The 15,004-nt window shown below is 39.4% G+C and overlaps 2 protein-coding genes across 5 annotated transcripts in view; one reads left to right on the forward strand and one right to left on the reverse strand.

The window, feature by feature from the left end:
- Positions 1 to 5,949, reverse strand: part of il15ra (interleukin 15 receptor subunit alpha) — a 35,424-nt gene extending 29,475 nt beyond the window's left edge. For all 4 annotated transcript variants that reach the window (XM_076296913.1, XM_076296912.1, XM_076296910.1 and 1 more), the window contains exon 1: positions 5,769 to 5,949. In XM_076296913.1, coding sequence (XP_076153028.1) covers positions 5,769 to 5,835 — 67 coding nt within the window. In that variant the 5' untranslated portion in view covers positions 5,836 to 5,949. The remainder of the gene's footprint in view (positions 1 to 5,768) is intronic.
- Positions 1 to 15,004, forward strand: part of rbm17 (RNA binding motif protein 17) — an 87,195-nt gene that overhangs the window by 26,257 nt on the left and 45,934 nt on the right. The gene's annotated exons all lie outside the window — the stretch shown is intronic.

A 15,004-nucleotide genomic window follows, 5' to 3' on the forward strand; every position in this document is an offset into this window, starting at 1 on the left:
AGTAATAGTTTACTATTGTTGGTTTACATGTGACTGCTTTCCTGTTCAGGTGTTATGTGGGTGAAATGACAAAAAAGTAAGCAAAACTGCTCAAATATATGTTCAACATCCATTATTTACTGAAATGTGCATAATTCGAGGTGGTTGTCATCCAGTGACGTCATAATATGCAAATTGGATGTGTAAATTTACCCCCTTCATAAACTTTTGTTCATACTCAATGATTTTCACATTTACAGTAGGACTTTATCTCTGACCACTTTCAAGCCATGGCCTTTTGAAATTTTGATGTAAAAATCGAATGATGTTTTTTTTAAAACCTGGCGCCTAAAGGGTTAATCGCTAAAACTTGTCTTGTTTGTAGAACTACTTTCTTCCAACACATATCAACTAATTTCTCAACTTGCAGGACAAACTGCCGTTACTAGTTCTAAATGGATGGTTGCTACGGCCAAAGGCCAGTCGTCAGTTCTATCTCTCCCGTTGTCAAGCGGGCGTATCCCAAGATTCTGATGAACTTTAGCTTTGAAACATCGCTAATTTACTTAGCCTGCTGTCATCAATCTAGCTAAAAGCCACCTCCGTCATGTGCTACAATGTTGCTATGTTCTGAACGTCTGCATCAAAGATCCTTGATTACTAGCTCCGCTTTAACCCTCTCTGTCTGCATTTTACAGCTCGGATGCCAGGGCTCCAGAGTGCGACCAAGTGCGACTAAACAAAATCGGAGGTCGCACCAGTGCGACCAGCTATTCGAGAGAGGAAAAAGTGTCTGCATTGAAACTCTACCTTTGGTAGAGTTCAATAACAGACACATATTTGGCCAATATCGTGGTTTAAACAAATCACAGATAGTGAAGGGCGGGACCTCCCCTCTGATTGGCTGTGGCCCAGTGCCTGTGTGTAAATTTGAAAATGCGTGTGCTGCAGAGAGAGAGAGAGAGAGAGAGAGAGGTCAGAGACCCGTCAGATAAACAGAGTGGATGTAGTTGCATTACAGTATGGTCACATAGGCCGAGATAAATGTAGGCCTACCCTCTCCCCACTGCCTTTCAGCGACTGGCAGCAGCAAACCGATCAGACGAGCCCGAGATGATGATCAAGTTTATCGTTGCCTACGATAGGCCTAGTGAAACTTCCCTTCACCAAGTTCAGTCCGAAATAATTATTCACCAGAAAAATAGTTTGAACGTAAACCCGATGTACAGGAATGCCACTTGCGCCAAATTTATAGGAGTCATTGCAGATGAAAAGACGTCTTAAAATTGCAAACAATGCATGCAAGGCCTTCGCGAACGACAGAGATACAGATATCGCCGAAAAGGAGTGCGTCATTGACCGCAGTTACATGAAGGGAGTAACCCGGTTTTCGACAGCAATATTCGTTTTGCGCGCAAGTTGTGTAAACTCATTCTGATGGCATCAATCAATTTAATCCGGTATTTGGCGCAAACTGAATATCGCTGCTACATTTAAAGCCCGAATATTCCCTGCATGTATAACTGTGGTCATTGTGTACGGTGAATTGAATGACACATTTAGATCGAGCATGGCAAGTCATTGCAATAGCCTATAATAATAGGCCTACCATTTTGTTACTGCATTAACCATAGTGATGTTCTTATTGAAAATGTAAAAATACTAAAATTAAAAAGTAAATTGCATTGTGGGACTGTCAAATGATTATTGCAATAATCATTGCAAAATCACATAAAAATCCCCCAGGCTACTTGGAACATCTCTTTAAATTGTGCTCAAATACATTTCTATGGAAGATGCTAGCATGGCGAGCTGGTTTAGCCAAGGCCTAAAGATCATGAAGGATAGTATGTAAGACATTGAGCCATGAGATGTGCAGTTTGAAGCCCTTAAAAGACGTGCACTGTTAATTTACTCACTGTTATTTTTATTTAATTCATCTTGAGATGTTTTAAGTTTCAATTTCAGCTCAGTGAAGCACTTAAAGCACCAACACTTCATTAAGTTACTTTTCTTGTAGAATTGTAAATCATAAGTCATAGGACAACCTATATAGGACAGTAATTAAGGAAAAAAAGTGAACCTGCTGCGGTGTTAAATGCGATGTGGTTGAACATTTGGGTGCACCTAACTTATGTGCTGGTGCACCTAAGAAAAAAAGTTAGGCGCACCAGTGCAACCAGTGCAAAAAGTTAGTCTGGAGCCCTGGATGCAACATGACAGTTCATTTAAACTTCACAACGTGTTCGGCGAATTAATATACAAGTGTGATACGGCCAAAAAAATGGATCTACTTCATAGGTGTGCAAATAACATACAGTTAATGGTCGTTCTAAATTACGTAGGACAAAGGGAAATTCAACCAAGCCGTGGAATAACAGCAATTATTTTCAATCCTCGTTAATGACTTGAAAGAGTATTTTACTTTGACATAGTGAGGCTGTGCCCAAAGGCTAAGCTGTATGTTATTTAAATGCAAATGCATATTCATTTATTCAAAACTGTGCTGATTAATGTTTTCGTCCCCAACGAAAGTTTGCACTCGTTATCATCCAATAATAGGCCCTAGTCTGTTCTTAGATTGGAGTTGTCCTGGTCGGCAATGCTGGAAAATGAATGAATTTATTTAAGTTTATGTTTCTTATATGCTTTTGTCCAAAGCATCTTATGTATTTCAAACAAAAAAGCAGCTCATCCCTCCCTTCAATGTAAATGTAACAAAAATGTAAATCAGGTTTCTAGGCCAAGTATACTTGTGCATTTAAGGAATTTGGTCTCTACATTTATCCCATCCGTGAATTAGTGAACACACACACAGTGAACACTCAGTGAGATGAAGCACACACTAACCCAGAGCAGTGAGCTGCCTTGCTACAGCTGCGCTCGGGGAGCAGTGAGGGGTTAGGTGCCTTGCTCAAAGGGAACTTCAGCCGTTCCTACTGGTCGGGGATCGAACCAGCAACCCTTCGGTTCCAAGTCCGAAGCACTAACCAGTAGGCCACGACTGTCCCTTCAACATTATAGGAGACACTCACTGTGTTTTGCTACTGCCCTTATGGAAAAAAAGCCATAGAGATTTCTACAGTAGTTCTATGGTAGTGTATAAGCCGTATCAAATTTCTAGTTCTATGGTAGTGCAGTGTTTCCCATACATTGACTAATCTGGGGCGGGCCGGCAAAAGATCAACGCTGGCCGCCACACAATAAATGTTGTACTATTTAAATTAGATAAAATTATTTCATTGAGCTGCGATTTTTACGCACTCAGCCTTTCCTTGCCCCGCCCCGCTCTCTCTCGTAATGGACCCGCCAACCCTCCTCTGCATGTACAATCCCAAAACAGAAAAAGTTGGGATGTTGTGCTGGGAAAATGCAAATAAAACAGAATGTTACAAGTCTTGTAAACCCATATTTAGCAGCAAAAAGGACATAGACAACATATCAAATGTTGAAAATTAAAATTTGGACTATTTCATGGAAAGTATATGTTAATTTTGAATTTGATCCCAGCAACATGTTTAAAAAAAAGTTGGGACGGGAGCATGTTTACCATTGTGCTGCTTCACCTCGTCATTTAACAGCATTCTGTAAATGTTTAGGAACTGAGGAGACCATTTGCTACAGTTTTGATAATGAAATGTTGTCCCATTACTCCCTATAGGATTTCAGTTACTCAACAGTATGGGGTATTCTTAGTCATGCTTTCCATTCCATTATGCACCTAATTTGACAAATCTGGACTGCAGACAGGCCATCTTAGCACCTGGACTCTTCCTCTATGGAGAAATACTATTTAAATATGTGCAGAATTCCTTTTGGCATTGTTTTCCTGAAATATTCAAGGCCGTCCCTGGAAAAGACATTGCCAGGATGGCAGTATATGTTGCTCAAAACCTGTATACATCATTCAGAATTGATTGTGCTTTGCCAAATGTGCAAGATGCCCATGCTGTAGGCATTAATGCTCCTCCACACTGTCATAGATGTTGGGTTTCGAACTGAGCACTAAAACAAGTTGGATAGGTTGGATACTTGGATAGGCCCTCTCCTCTTTAGCCCAGATGAGTCCATGATTTCCAAAAAGAATGGCAAACTTTGATTGGTCTAACCACAGGACCTTTTTCCACGTTACCTCATTCCATTTTAAACAAGCTCAGGCCCAGATAAGAGGGTGGCATTTTCTGTATCATGTCTCAATACAATTTTAGCTGTTACAATTTTGGCTGCAGTTTTTGAATTGATATCAAACTGGGCACATAGACAATGGTTATCAGAGGTTTTCCTGAGCCCATACAATGACAGGTCTGGAAACAGGTCTGGTGTTGATGCAGTGCCATCTGAGGTCCAAAAGACCACGGCCATCCAATTTGTTTTTTAGATATTTCCCCTGTTTGCAAAGATTTCTCTGGATTATCTTAATGTTTTAATAATATTATGTCCTGTAGATGATGAACTCCCTACAGTAAATACGTCACAATTTCATGTTAAGAAGCATAAAACACAGGTTTACACAGAGTGATGAATACCCCTACATCTTTACTTCTAAGAGACCCTGACTCTCTGGGATGCTCTTTTTCATACCCAATCGTGTTGCTAGTTACCCTAATTAGTTGTGAAACATTCTTCATTTTGTTTTCTTTATCATTACACAACTTTTCCAGCATTTTGTTACCCCCGTCCCAATTTTTTTTTAAACATGTTGCTGGTATCAAATTCAAAATTAACACGTATATTCCATGAAATGTGTCCTTTTTGCAAATATATATAAGTTTAAGAGATTTGCAGATTATTACATTCTGTTTTTATTCACATTTTACACAACGTCCCAACTTTTTCTGTTTTGGGGTTGTACATTAGCAATTGCTGAAGGATTGTTGTTGGCACATAGGCCTTCGGAATTAAAATAGCCCCACATCATCACATACCCTAGTTTTTCATAATTACTTTTCAAAAGATTCATATATTGTGGAACTGCCAGCCACCATGGCCCTATACAGGCGCGCGCCTGCAGGTGTACGGCCGTACTCACTGTGGTACTGTACCATCAGGCTACTCAAGGAGAATTTCCCTCTGTGTGTGTGTGTGTGTGTGTGTGTGTGTGTGTGTGTGTGTGTGTATTCACACCAAATGGCCTATACCATAACTTCCCTACTTTGCACAGTATCCCATTAACTGCATGACAGTAGGCTATAGGCTATTTACAATTTTCTGTAAAGTAAAGTTTGTAAACACGTTATCAAAATCAACTTAATGCAAAACTATGGACGCGCACACCTTTTGTTGGAGCAGGAGAGAGAATACGAGAATACGGTGCGTAGCATTCATTCCTGCAGGCGCCCCTTGCCCTATAGGGCTATAGGCTACCATGGCTTCGTAGAAATGCGGTAGATCCGAACATGAAGAACATGAACATCCGAACATGAAGAACATAAAGCCACTGCAATATTGTCATATAGACAGTTAGGCTACAATTGTAGGCTTTAGGGTTCGATCAGACAGGAGACACTTTGTCGCTTAAAAAAACGCGAGGTGCACTATGTTTTCATAGAAACGCAGGCGATTTTCCGCTTGGAGTTAAACTTCTTCCCTCCGCAAAAACGCGAGGCGCAGCAGACGCAAAAAACGTGATGGTTTGGGAGCAAACGCGTAGCCTACTACCAATAGCCTGCGAAACAACATAAACATAGGCGCACCTCACTGCAAAAACTGCGTCCTGTCTGATTGTTACCCTGTGGTAGGCCTACCTGTTACCTTTCTTAATTCAGAAAAACTGAAACACTGAAGCCTACCTTCCTCTGCTCTCGTGATCTTCAGTTCGCCGACGATCAGAAGTAGGAGCAGGGACTTCAAAATCATATTTCTTCGCTGGGCGCTCAGCTGTGTCGTCCCTCTTTAAAAGAGAGGGAGGGCATTATGTTGATGCTCTGAGAAGTTATGTTCATAGTCGTGGTCGTTATGTGAGGTAGGCTATGTAGCCTATAAGCTATCTGTCAAATCTGTAGCTTCGAACCGCCTATCATTTTTACTTTCGTTTTTACACGAAGTAGACAGACAGAAATAGGCCTATAGCCACCGAGGTGAAGTTAGTTTGATATTTGATATTCGGATATTCGACAGATATTCAAAAAAAAAAAAATATGCTGCCGGTTTCACCCCGTGTTTGCAGACAATGTACAAACAGATGACCTGTCTACTTGCTCCCAGCCGACCATAGGGACCGTCTAAAAAGTAACTTCTGAATTACCTTCATAGTCTTTTTTGTCAATAGCTTTGACATCATGTGACCTAGTGACTCCAAACCAATTCAAAATAGTTATCCTATATGGGACTCATCAGAAACACTTCTTTTTATAGTCACTGTATGCACACTGTATTTTATATGAATATTTTAAAGATAATACATTATTTATCATAAGAAACGGTCTCCTTTTTTTCAATACCTCCCAAGCCATGCGACCTAGTGACTCTAAACCAATGCAGAATAGTTATCCTATATGGGACTCATCGGGCACACCTCTTTTTATGATCACTGTATGCACACTGTATTTTATATGAATATTTTAAAGATAATACATTATTTACCATAAGAAACGGTCTCCTTTTTTTCAATACCTCCCAAGCCATGCGACCTAGTGAATCCAAACCAATGCAGAATAGTTATCCTATATGGGACTCATCAGGCACACCTCTTTTTATGGTCACTGTATGCACACTGTATTTTATATGAATATTTTGTAAAAAAAATACATTATTTCCTATATGAATGGTCCTCTTTTTTCAATACCTCCCAAGTCATGTGACCTAGTGACTCCAAACCAATGCAGAATAGTTATCCTATATGGGACTCATCGGGCACACCTCTTTTTATGGTCACTGTATGCTATATGAATATTTTGTGAAAAAAATACATTATTTCCTATATGAATGGTCCTCTTTTTTCAATACCTCCCAATTCATGTGACCTAGTGACTCCAAACCAATGCAGAATAGTTATCCTATATGGGACTCATCGGGCACACCTCTTTTTATAGTCACTGTATGCACACTGTATTTTATATAAATATTTTAAAGAAAATACATTATTTACCATAAGAAACGGCCTCCCTTTTTTCAATACCTCCCAAGCCATGCGACCTAGTGACTCCAAACCAATGCAGAATAGTTATCCTATATGGGACTCATCAGGCACACCTCTTTTTATGGTCACTGTATGCACACTGTATTTTACATTAATATTTTAAAGAAAATACATTATTTCATATAAGAAACAGTCTCCTTTTTTTCAATACCTCCCAAGCCATGTGACCTAGTGACTCCAAACCAATGCAGAATAGTTATCCTATATGGGACTCATCAGACACACCTCTTTTTATGGTCATTGTATGCACACTGTATTTTATATGAATATTTTAAAGATAATACATTATTTACCATAAGAAACGGTCTCCTTTTTTTCAATACCTCCCAAGCCATGCGACCTAGTGAATCCAAACCAATGCAGAATAGTTATCCTATATGGGACTCATCAGGCACACCTCTTTTTATGGTCACTGTATGCACACTGTATTTTATATGAATATTTTGTAAAAAAAAATACATTATTTCCTATATGAATGGTCCTCTTTTTTCAATACCTCCCAATTCATGTGACCTAGTGACTCCAAACCAATGCAGAATAGTTATCCTATATGGGACTCATTGGGCACACCTCTTTTTATAGTCACTGTATGCACACTGTATTTTATATGAATATTTTAAAGAAAATACATTATTTACCATAAGAAACGGCCTCCCTTTTTTCAATACCTCCCAAGCCATGCGACTTAGTGACTCCAAACCAATGCAGAATAGTTATCCTATATGGGACTCATCAGACACACCTCTTTTTATAGCAACTGTATGCACACTGTATTTTATATGAATTCTTTAAATAAAATACATTATTTCATATAAGAAACAGACTCCTTTTTTTCAATACCTCCCAAGCCATGTGACCTAGGGACTCCAAACCAATGCAGAATAGTTATCCTATGTGGGACTAATAAGACACACCTCTTCTTATAGTCTCTGTATGCACACTGTATTTTATATTAATATTTTTAAGAAAATACATTATTTGCCATCATGAATGGTCTCCTTTTTTCAATAGCTCGCAAGCTTTTTTCTCGCTAGACATCACAGATCAACATAGAACTGTTCTGCTATGTGATAATAATCAGACACATGTCAATGTGAAATAATATTTTGCATGAACTATTATATTTAATTTTTTTTAAAGAATCATATTTATTTCCTATGGAAAACAGCTTTTTGCTCAATAGCTGCCATATAAGGGGTCCTAGACAACACAGATCAATACAGAACTGTTCTGCTATGGGGTACTTATCAGACACACCTCAATATGAAAAATGATTTGGCATCTACTATTATATGGAAGGTATTGAGAAAACACAGTTTCCATAGGAAACAAATGGGTACTATAAAATAGTACGTGCAAAAATTATATTAATTTGAGGTGTGTCTGATTAGTCCCATAAAGGATATTCTGCATTGGTTTGGTGTCCCTACGTCACTTCCCTTGGGGGGGGGGGGGGGGGTATTGAAAAAGGAGACCATTCCTTATAGGAAACGATGTATTTTCTTTAAAATATTAATATAAAATAGTGTGCTTTCAATGGTTATAGGAAGAGGTGTGTCTCATGAGTCCCATATAGGGTAACTATTCTGCATTGGTTTGGAGTCACTAGGTCACATGGCTTGGGAGGTATTGAAAAAAAGGAGACCATTCCTCATGGGAAATAATGTATTTTCTTTAAAATATTCATATAAAATACAGTGTGCATACAGTGACCATAAAAAGAGGTGTGCCCGATGGGTCCCATATAGGATAACTATTCTGCATTGGTTTGGAGTCACTAGGTCACATCACTTGGGAGGTATTGAAAAAAGAGGACCATTCATATAGGAAATAATGTATTTTTTTACCAAATATTCATATAAAATACAGTGTGCATACAGTGACCATAAAAAGAGGTGTGCCCAATGAGTCCCATATAGGATAACTATTCTGCATTGGTTTGGAGTCACTAGGTCACATGACTTGGGAGGTATTGAAAAAAGAGGACCATTCATATAGGAAATAACGTATTTTTTTTACAAAATATTCATATAAAATACAGTGTGCATACAGTGACCATAAAAAGAGGTGTGTCTGATGAGTCCCATATAGGATAACTATTCTGCATTGGTTTGGAGACACTAGGTCGCATGGCTTAGGAGGTATTGAAAAAAAGGAGACCATTCCTTATGGGAAATAATGTATTTTCTTTAAAATATTCATATAAAATACAGTGTGCATACAGTGACCATAAAAAGAGGTGTGCCCGATGAGTCCCATATAGGATAACTATTCTGCATTGGTTTGGAGTCACTAGGTCACATGACCTGGGAGGTATTGAAAAAAAGGAGACTGTTTCTTATATGAAATAATGTATTTTCTTTAAAATATTAATATAAAATACAGTGTGCATACAGTGACTATAAAAAGAGGTGTGTCTGATGAGTCCCATATAGGATAACAATTCTGCATTGGTTTGGAGTCACTAGGTCACATGACCTGGGAGGTATTGAAAAAAAGAAGACTGTTTCTTATATGAAATAATGTATTTTCTTTAAAATATTCATAAAAAATACAGTGTACATACAGTGACCATAAAAAGAGGTGTGCCCGATGAGTCCCATATAGGATAACTATTCTGCATTGGTTTGGAGTCACTAGGTCGCATGGCTTGGGAGGTATTGAAAAAAAGGAGACCGTTTCTTATGGTAAATAATGTATTTTTTTTACAAAATATTCATATAAAATACAGTGTGCATACAGTGATCATAAAAAGAGGTGTGCCCGATGAGTCCCATATAGGATAACAATTCTGCATTGGTTTGGAGTCACTAGGTCACATGACCTGGGAGGTATTGAAAAAAAGGAGACTGTTTCTTATATGAAATAAAGTATTTCCTTTAAAATATTAATGTAAAATACAGTGTGCATACAGTGACCATAAAAAGAGGTGTGCCCGATGAGTCCCATATAGGATAACTATTCTGCATTGGTTTGGAGTCACTAGTTCACATGACTTGGGAGGTATTGAAAAAAGAGGACCATTCATATAGGATATAATGTATTTTTTTACTAAATATTCATATAAAATACAGTGTGCATACAGACTATCAAAAAAGGGGTGTGTCTGATGAGTCCCATATAGGATAAATATTCTGCATTGGTTTGGAGTCACTAGGTCACATGATGTCAAAGCTATTGACAAAAAAGACTATGAAGGTAATTCAGAAGGTACTTTTTAGACTGTCCCTAAGGTCGGCTGGGAGCAAGTAGACAGGTCATCTGTTTGTACATTGTCTGCAAACACGGGGTGAAACTGGCCGCATACATTTTTTTTTGAAAATCTGTCGAATATCCGAATATCAAATATCAAACTAACTTCACCTCGGTCCTATAGCCTACAGACAGAAGGAGGTATTAGCTCGTTAGTCAGCGCGTCAATCAGCTCGTCAGCTGTCTTTTTTATTATTCAGTTATTGAAACAAAGTGATAGTACATAGCCTAGACATATTAACACCGCTATTATGTTTTTGGGAAACGCACAGCTGCGTGTCTGATTATGTAATTCTTTAAGCTACATAGCCTGTCTCCTCAACTTGACAAATTAAGAAGCGATAATAGGATTTTTGACCGGCATATCATCAAAATGTCCGGAAAACGAAACCTCTGCCGGTCATTTTGACAGGCACCATTTTTTTGATAGGGGTATGCACGGCATGTCATGAAATCGGGACGTCACCATATTGGAGATACTCGCATCATCAGAAACCATTAAGCACTGAAGAAGATCCCTAACGTCTTCAAGGAAAATGGTTAAAAATGGTTAATTATTGCCGTGTTTTCTATCAAATAGGTCAGACCGAGAAAAACATCTGGAGTAGGCCTAGGTATCGACTTCCAAAAGTTATTAAAAAGCCAGGGGGAAAGGAGAATAATGCCAGAAGTTATCAGAGGAAGGGGGTGCTTGTGGTTGGTTATATTATACTTTTGATCCCGTGAGGGAAATTTGGTCTCTGCATTTATCCCAAACACACTCAGCACACAGTGAACATACAGTGAGGTGAAGCACACACTAATTCCGATGGAGTGAGCTGCCTGCTACAGCGGCGCTCGGGGAGCAGACCAGTAGGCTACGGACGCAGCGTGTCTTCAATTACGGCCACTTCAGTATCATCAGGGACATCTTTCACTATCAGGGCATACTCAGGGTTGAGGCCTTCACCTTTGCACCAGTTATCTAGCTGTGCCATGCTCTGGGTTGTGCTTATTTAAAGCACTCGGCCTAATGCAACAGGACTTCACTTTGACAATCGTCACTGTAACACGAATTTAATACGGGCCTATTTAATAACCAGTTATTACTATAAAATATAATTATAAGCTACAAGAAATAATAATGACACGCTATACAAGAAGCTTATAACTGCTATTAAGCATACACGTCAATAACTTAAGTAGTCTGAGTGCAAGTATAGGCTAAATTGTACAAGAATATTACAAAAACAAAGCAGATTGATATTAACAGGCTATTGAAATAGATTGATATATTTGCTTTACAAAACAGTCAGAGGATTACTTTAATCACTATTTAAATAATGTAATCTAGGTGGTCTGATTTATTAAATAAATTAAATATTATTATCCCAGGACATTATTATTATTTCCATTTCAAATTCCATTTCAGTACTAAAAAGTGCAGATTTTGTTTTTGAAAGCCGGCGGGCAAAGTTTGCTCAGAAGATTTTCCCCCATTCTCACTGAGCTTGTCATAAAACATTTAAATGATCATAAGACACCTCCATGCTGCTGTCTCATATTTCTTTGAGCAGAGGCGGTCATGGCAGACATTTGGGTCATAGGGCCCACCTACATGAACATTAGGACATTTAAACACGGCAATAATTAGCCTAACCATTTTCCTTGACGACGTTAGGGATCTACTTCAGTGCCTAATGCTTTCTTATGATGCGAGTATCTCCAATATGGTGACGTCCCGATTTCATGACATGCCGTGCAAACCCCTAATAGGGATGTTCAACAGAAAATAAGAAAATATACATAAATGAAACATTAAGTCATAATACAAATAAAGAGTGTCAGGGATATTGGGGGACCCAGAATCGTGGAAAAACACACTGTATTAGGCTAACTAACAAATGTACAAACTACTTTCAGACAGGATAACAGAGAGATGATCCGACAGAGGAACAGGGAGGTAGAAATACACAGACCAAATATAGCTGCAAGCAGCAATGAGGGGGCCAAGCAGAATAGGCCGGTGTAGCCACGGTTACAAGATAGAACTCAGCAGACACCCGGGATCAACAGGGCTGAAACAGAGTATTGCCACCGCCTCCGCCAGCCAGCCCCCCCCCCCACCTAATCACCCCAGCCCGCATTACAATTAACTGGATGGAACATGTTTCATCAGTTTCACATCAAAAAATAAAAGATTGATAAAACACATCAGCAACTACACATCAAAATGCAATATTGCTAATTGCTGCACCCCCTACAGCCAACAACCCCCTACAACCAATGTTTTTGAGCGTCCTTATGTAGTAAGTTTTGTTATGAAACATGGCAGGGTTGCTGAGATATGAGCTCACTTCCTGTTTGGCGGCTTCGCCACCAATTTCGATTGGCTGTTACGGGCGAATGCTTTTGTCAATTGTTCCAGAGAGCAATATATTGATAGGATATGGTCTGAAGATGGTCTGTGCCACTGTTGGTGAAGATCAGATGAAATTTGCGACCTGTGAAAACTTTTTGATGTTTTTGATTAAATCTAACATGGCGGCCGAATCAATTACGATGACATCACAAGTTGGCCTGGGTCGGCCTAAGGACCTCCAACAGTATTACCAGACACCACTAGTACATTTTAATTCCAAACACAACAGCAGCTACAGGCCAAAAGGCATGTTTCTTAATTACAGCGCCCCCTAGAGGTCAAAGGTCACCAGAATTATTGAGTGTCCCCCTGATTGGGTCCTGAGTCCATGCACCCAGTTTGGCTTTGATACATGCAAGGGTTGCTGAGATATGAGCTCACTTCCTGTTTGGCGGCTTAGCCGCAAATTTCGATTGGCTGTTACAGACGAATGCTTCTGTCAATTGTTCCAGAAAGCAATGCACTGATAAGGCATGGTCTGAAGATGGTCTGCCAATTATGGTGAGGATCTGCTGAAATTTGTGACCTGCGAAAACTTGTACGTGTTTTTGATTAAATCCAATATGGCGGCCGAATCAATTACGATGACATCACAAGTTGGCTTGGGTCGGCCTAAGGACCTTCAACAGTAGTACCAGACACCACTAGTGCGTTTTAATTCTAAGCACAACTGCTGCTACAGGCCAAAAGGCATGTTTCTTAATTACAGCGCCCCCTAGAGGTCAAAGGTCACCAGATTTCTTGAGCGTGATTGCCCTGATTGGGTTCTGAGTCCATGGACTAAGTTTGGTTATGATAGATGAATGGGTTGCTGAGATATGAGCTCACTTCCTGTTTGGCGGCTTTGCCGCAAATTTCGATTTGCTGTTACGCGCGAACGGTTTTAGTTCCAAAGACAAAAAGCAATGCATTAATGAGGCATGGTCTGTAGATGACAAAATTTGTGACCTCTGATACGTTTTAAGTGATTTTGATGAAATCCAAAATGGCGGAAAATCCATTATGGCGGAAAATTACGTCATAGGGTGCGTTGAACTCGGCTTGGTCCAAGGATTCCAATGATACCTCATTTTTTGACAATCGGGTCAACAGGTCAGAAGTTACGTGCGTGAACGCAAGTCCAACTTTGGCCTGTTGGTGGCGCTAGAGCGCGGGAGGTGCCGACATGAAACTTGGTGACATGAATCATGGGACTGTCCCTTCTCAGTGTGCCAAATTTCACAACTTTTCACCAGACGGTTCTATGAGCTGCCATTGACTTCAATGGCGGAATAATAATAATAGGGAAGAAAACGTAGAAACACAATGGGTGACTTCGCAGCTTCGCTGCCTGGCCCCCAGTTAACAGAAACACAGAGGACTGGACCAGACTAACAAGACAATAACGGGGAACAGGTGAAAGCAGAAACGAAGGGAAAACTAACAAGACAGGAAGTACAGACCAAATAAGGAGAAAAGGGGTGGAGACAGTCACATGACAGCAGACAGAGCACATGGGGAACAGGCAAAAGCAAACACAGGACAATACACAAAATGGCCATCAGGGTGGCAATCTTTACTCCTCTTTGCTCATCAGCTGATGTGATGGCCTATTTGCATATAGTATTATTGACCTTTATATCAAGGACAAACACATTTTGGTTTATGAATTTTATGAGCTGAAATATGAATTATGAATTTCATCTTATGAATTGTATATATGTGTGTGTATGTGTGTGTGTGTGTGTGTGCACACGCAATCACAGATGAAAAATATGTGACACTAAGACTCTTCTCTGCATTTTTGACCAGAAGTGAATTGTGCTTGTGTAACCCAATGAATTGCCACTTCCCATTATGATGCGCAATAATTCCCTGGTGGCCCCTAAATGGGTGCACGAGACAAAACAACAACACGAGACAACTGTTAAAAAACAACAACAAAAGTCAGGATTCCAGTACCATGTACAAAATACAAAAAGTCTTCTTTCTTCTTTCTTTTCAAAGGGTGATCATCAAAGAAGCTTCGTGGGGGGGGGGATCTTTATATTGTTTTCCGATGTTCGTGTTTAAGTATCCAAGTGTCTGTGTATCCGTAGTATCCAAGTGTCCGTAGTGTCCAAGTATCTATTATAATTTCCAAGTTGTCCGTATTTTAATTCTTCTCAATCTTTCTTTCCGTCTCTCATCAGACGTAGTGCTACTTCTTCAGTTACCGGTTGACGGTTTTCTGTTGTTGTTTTTTAACATTTGTC

Source organism: Alosa pseudoharengus, unplaced genomic scaffold, assembly GCF_046254945.1.
Source record: "Alosa pseudoharengus isolate Yale_2024_CS ecotype anadromous, Long Island Sound unplaced genomic scaffold, YU_APseudo_1.1 YU_APseudo_1.1_scf_20, whole genome shotgun sequence".
NCBI lineage: Eukaryota > Metazoa > Chordata > Actinopteri > Clupeiformes > Clupeidae > Alosa > Alosa pseudoharengus.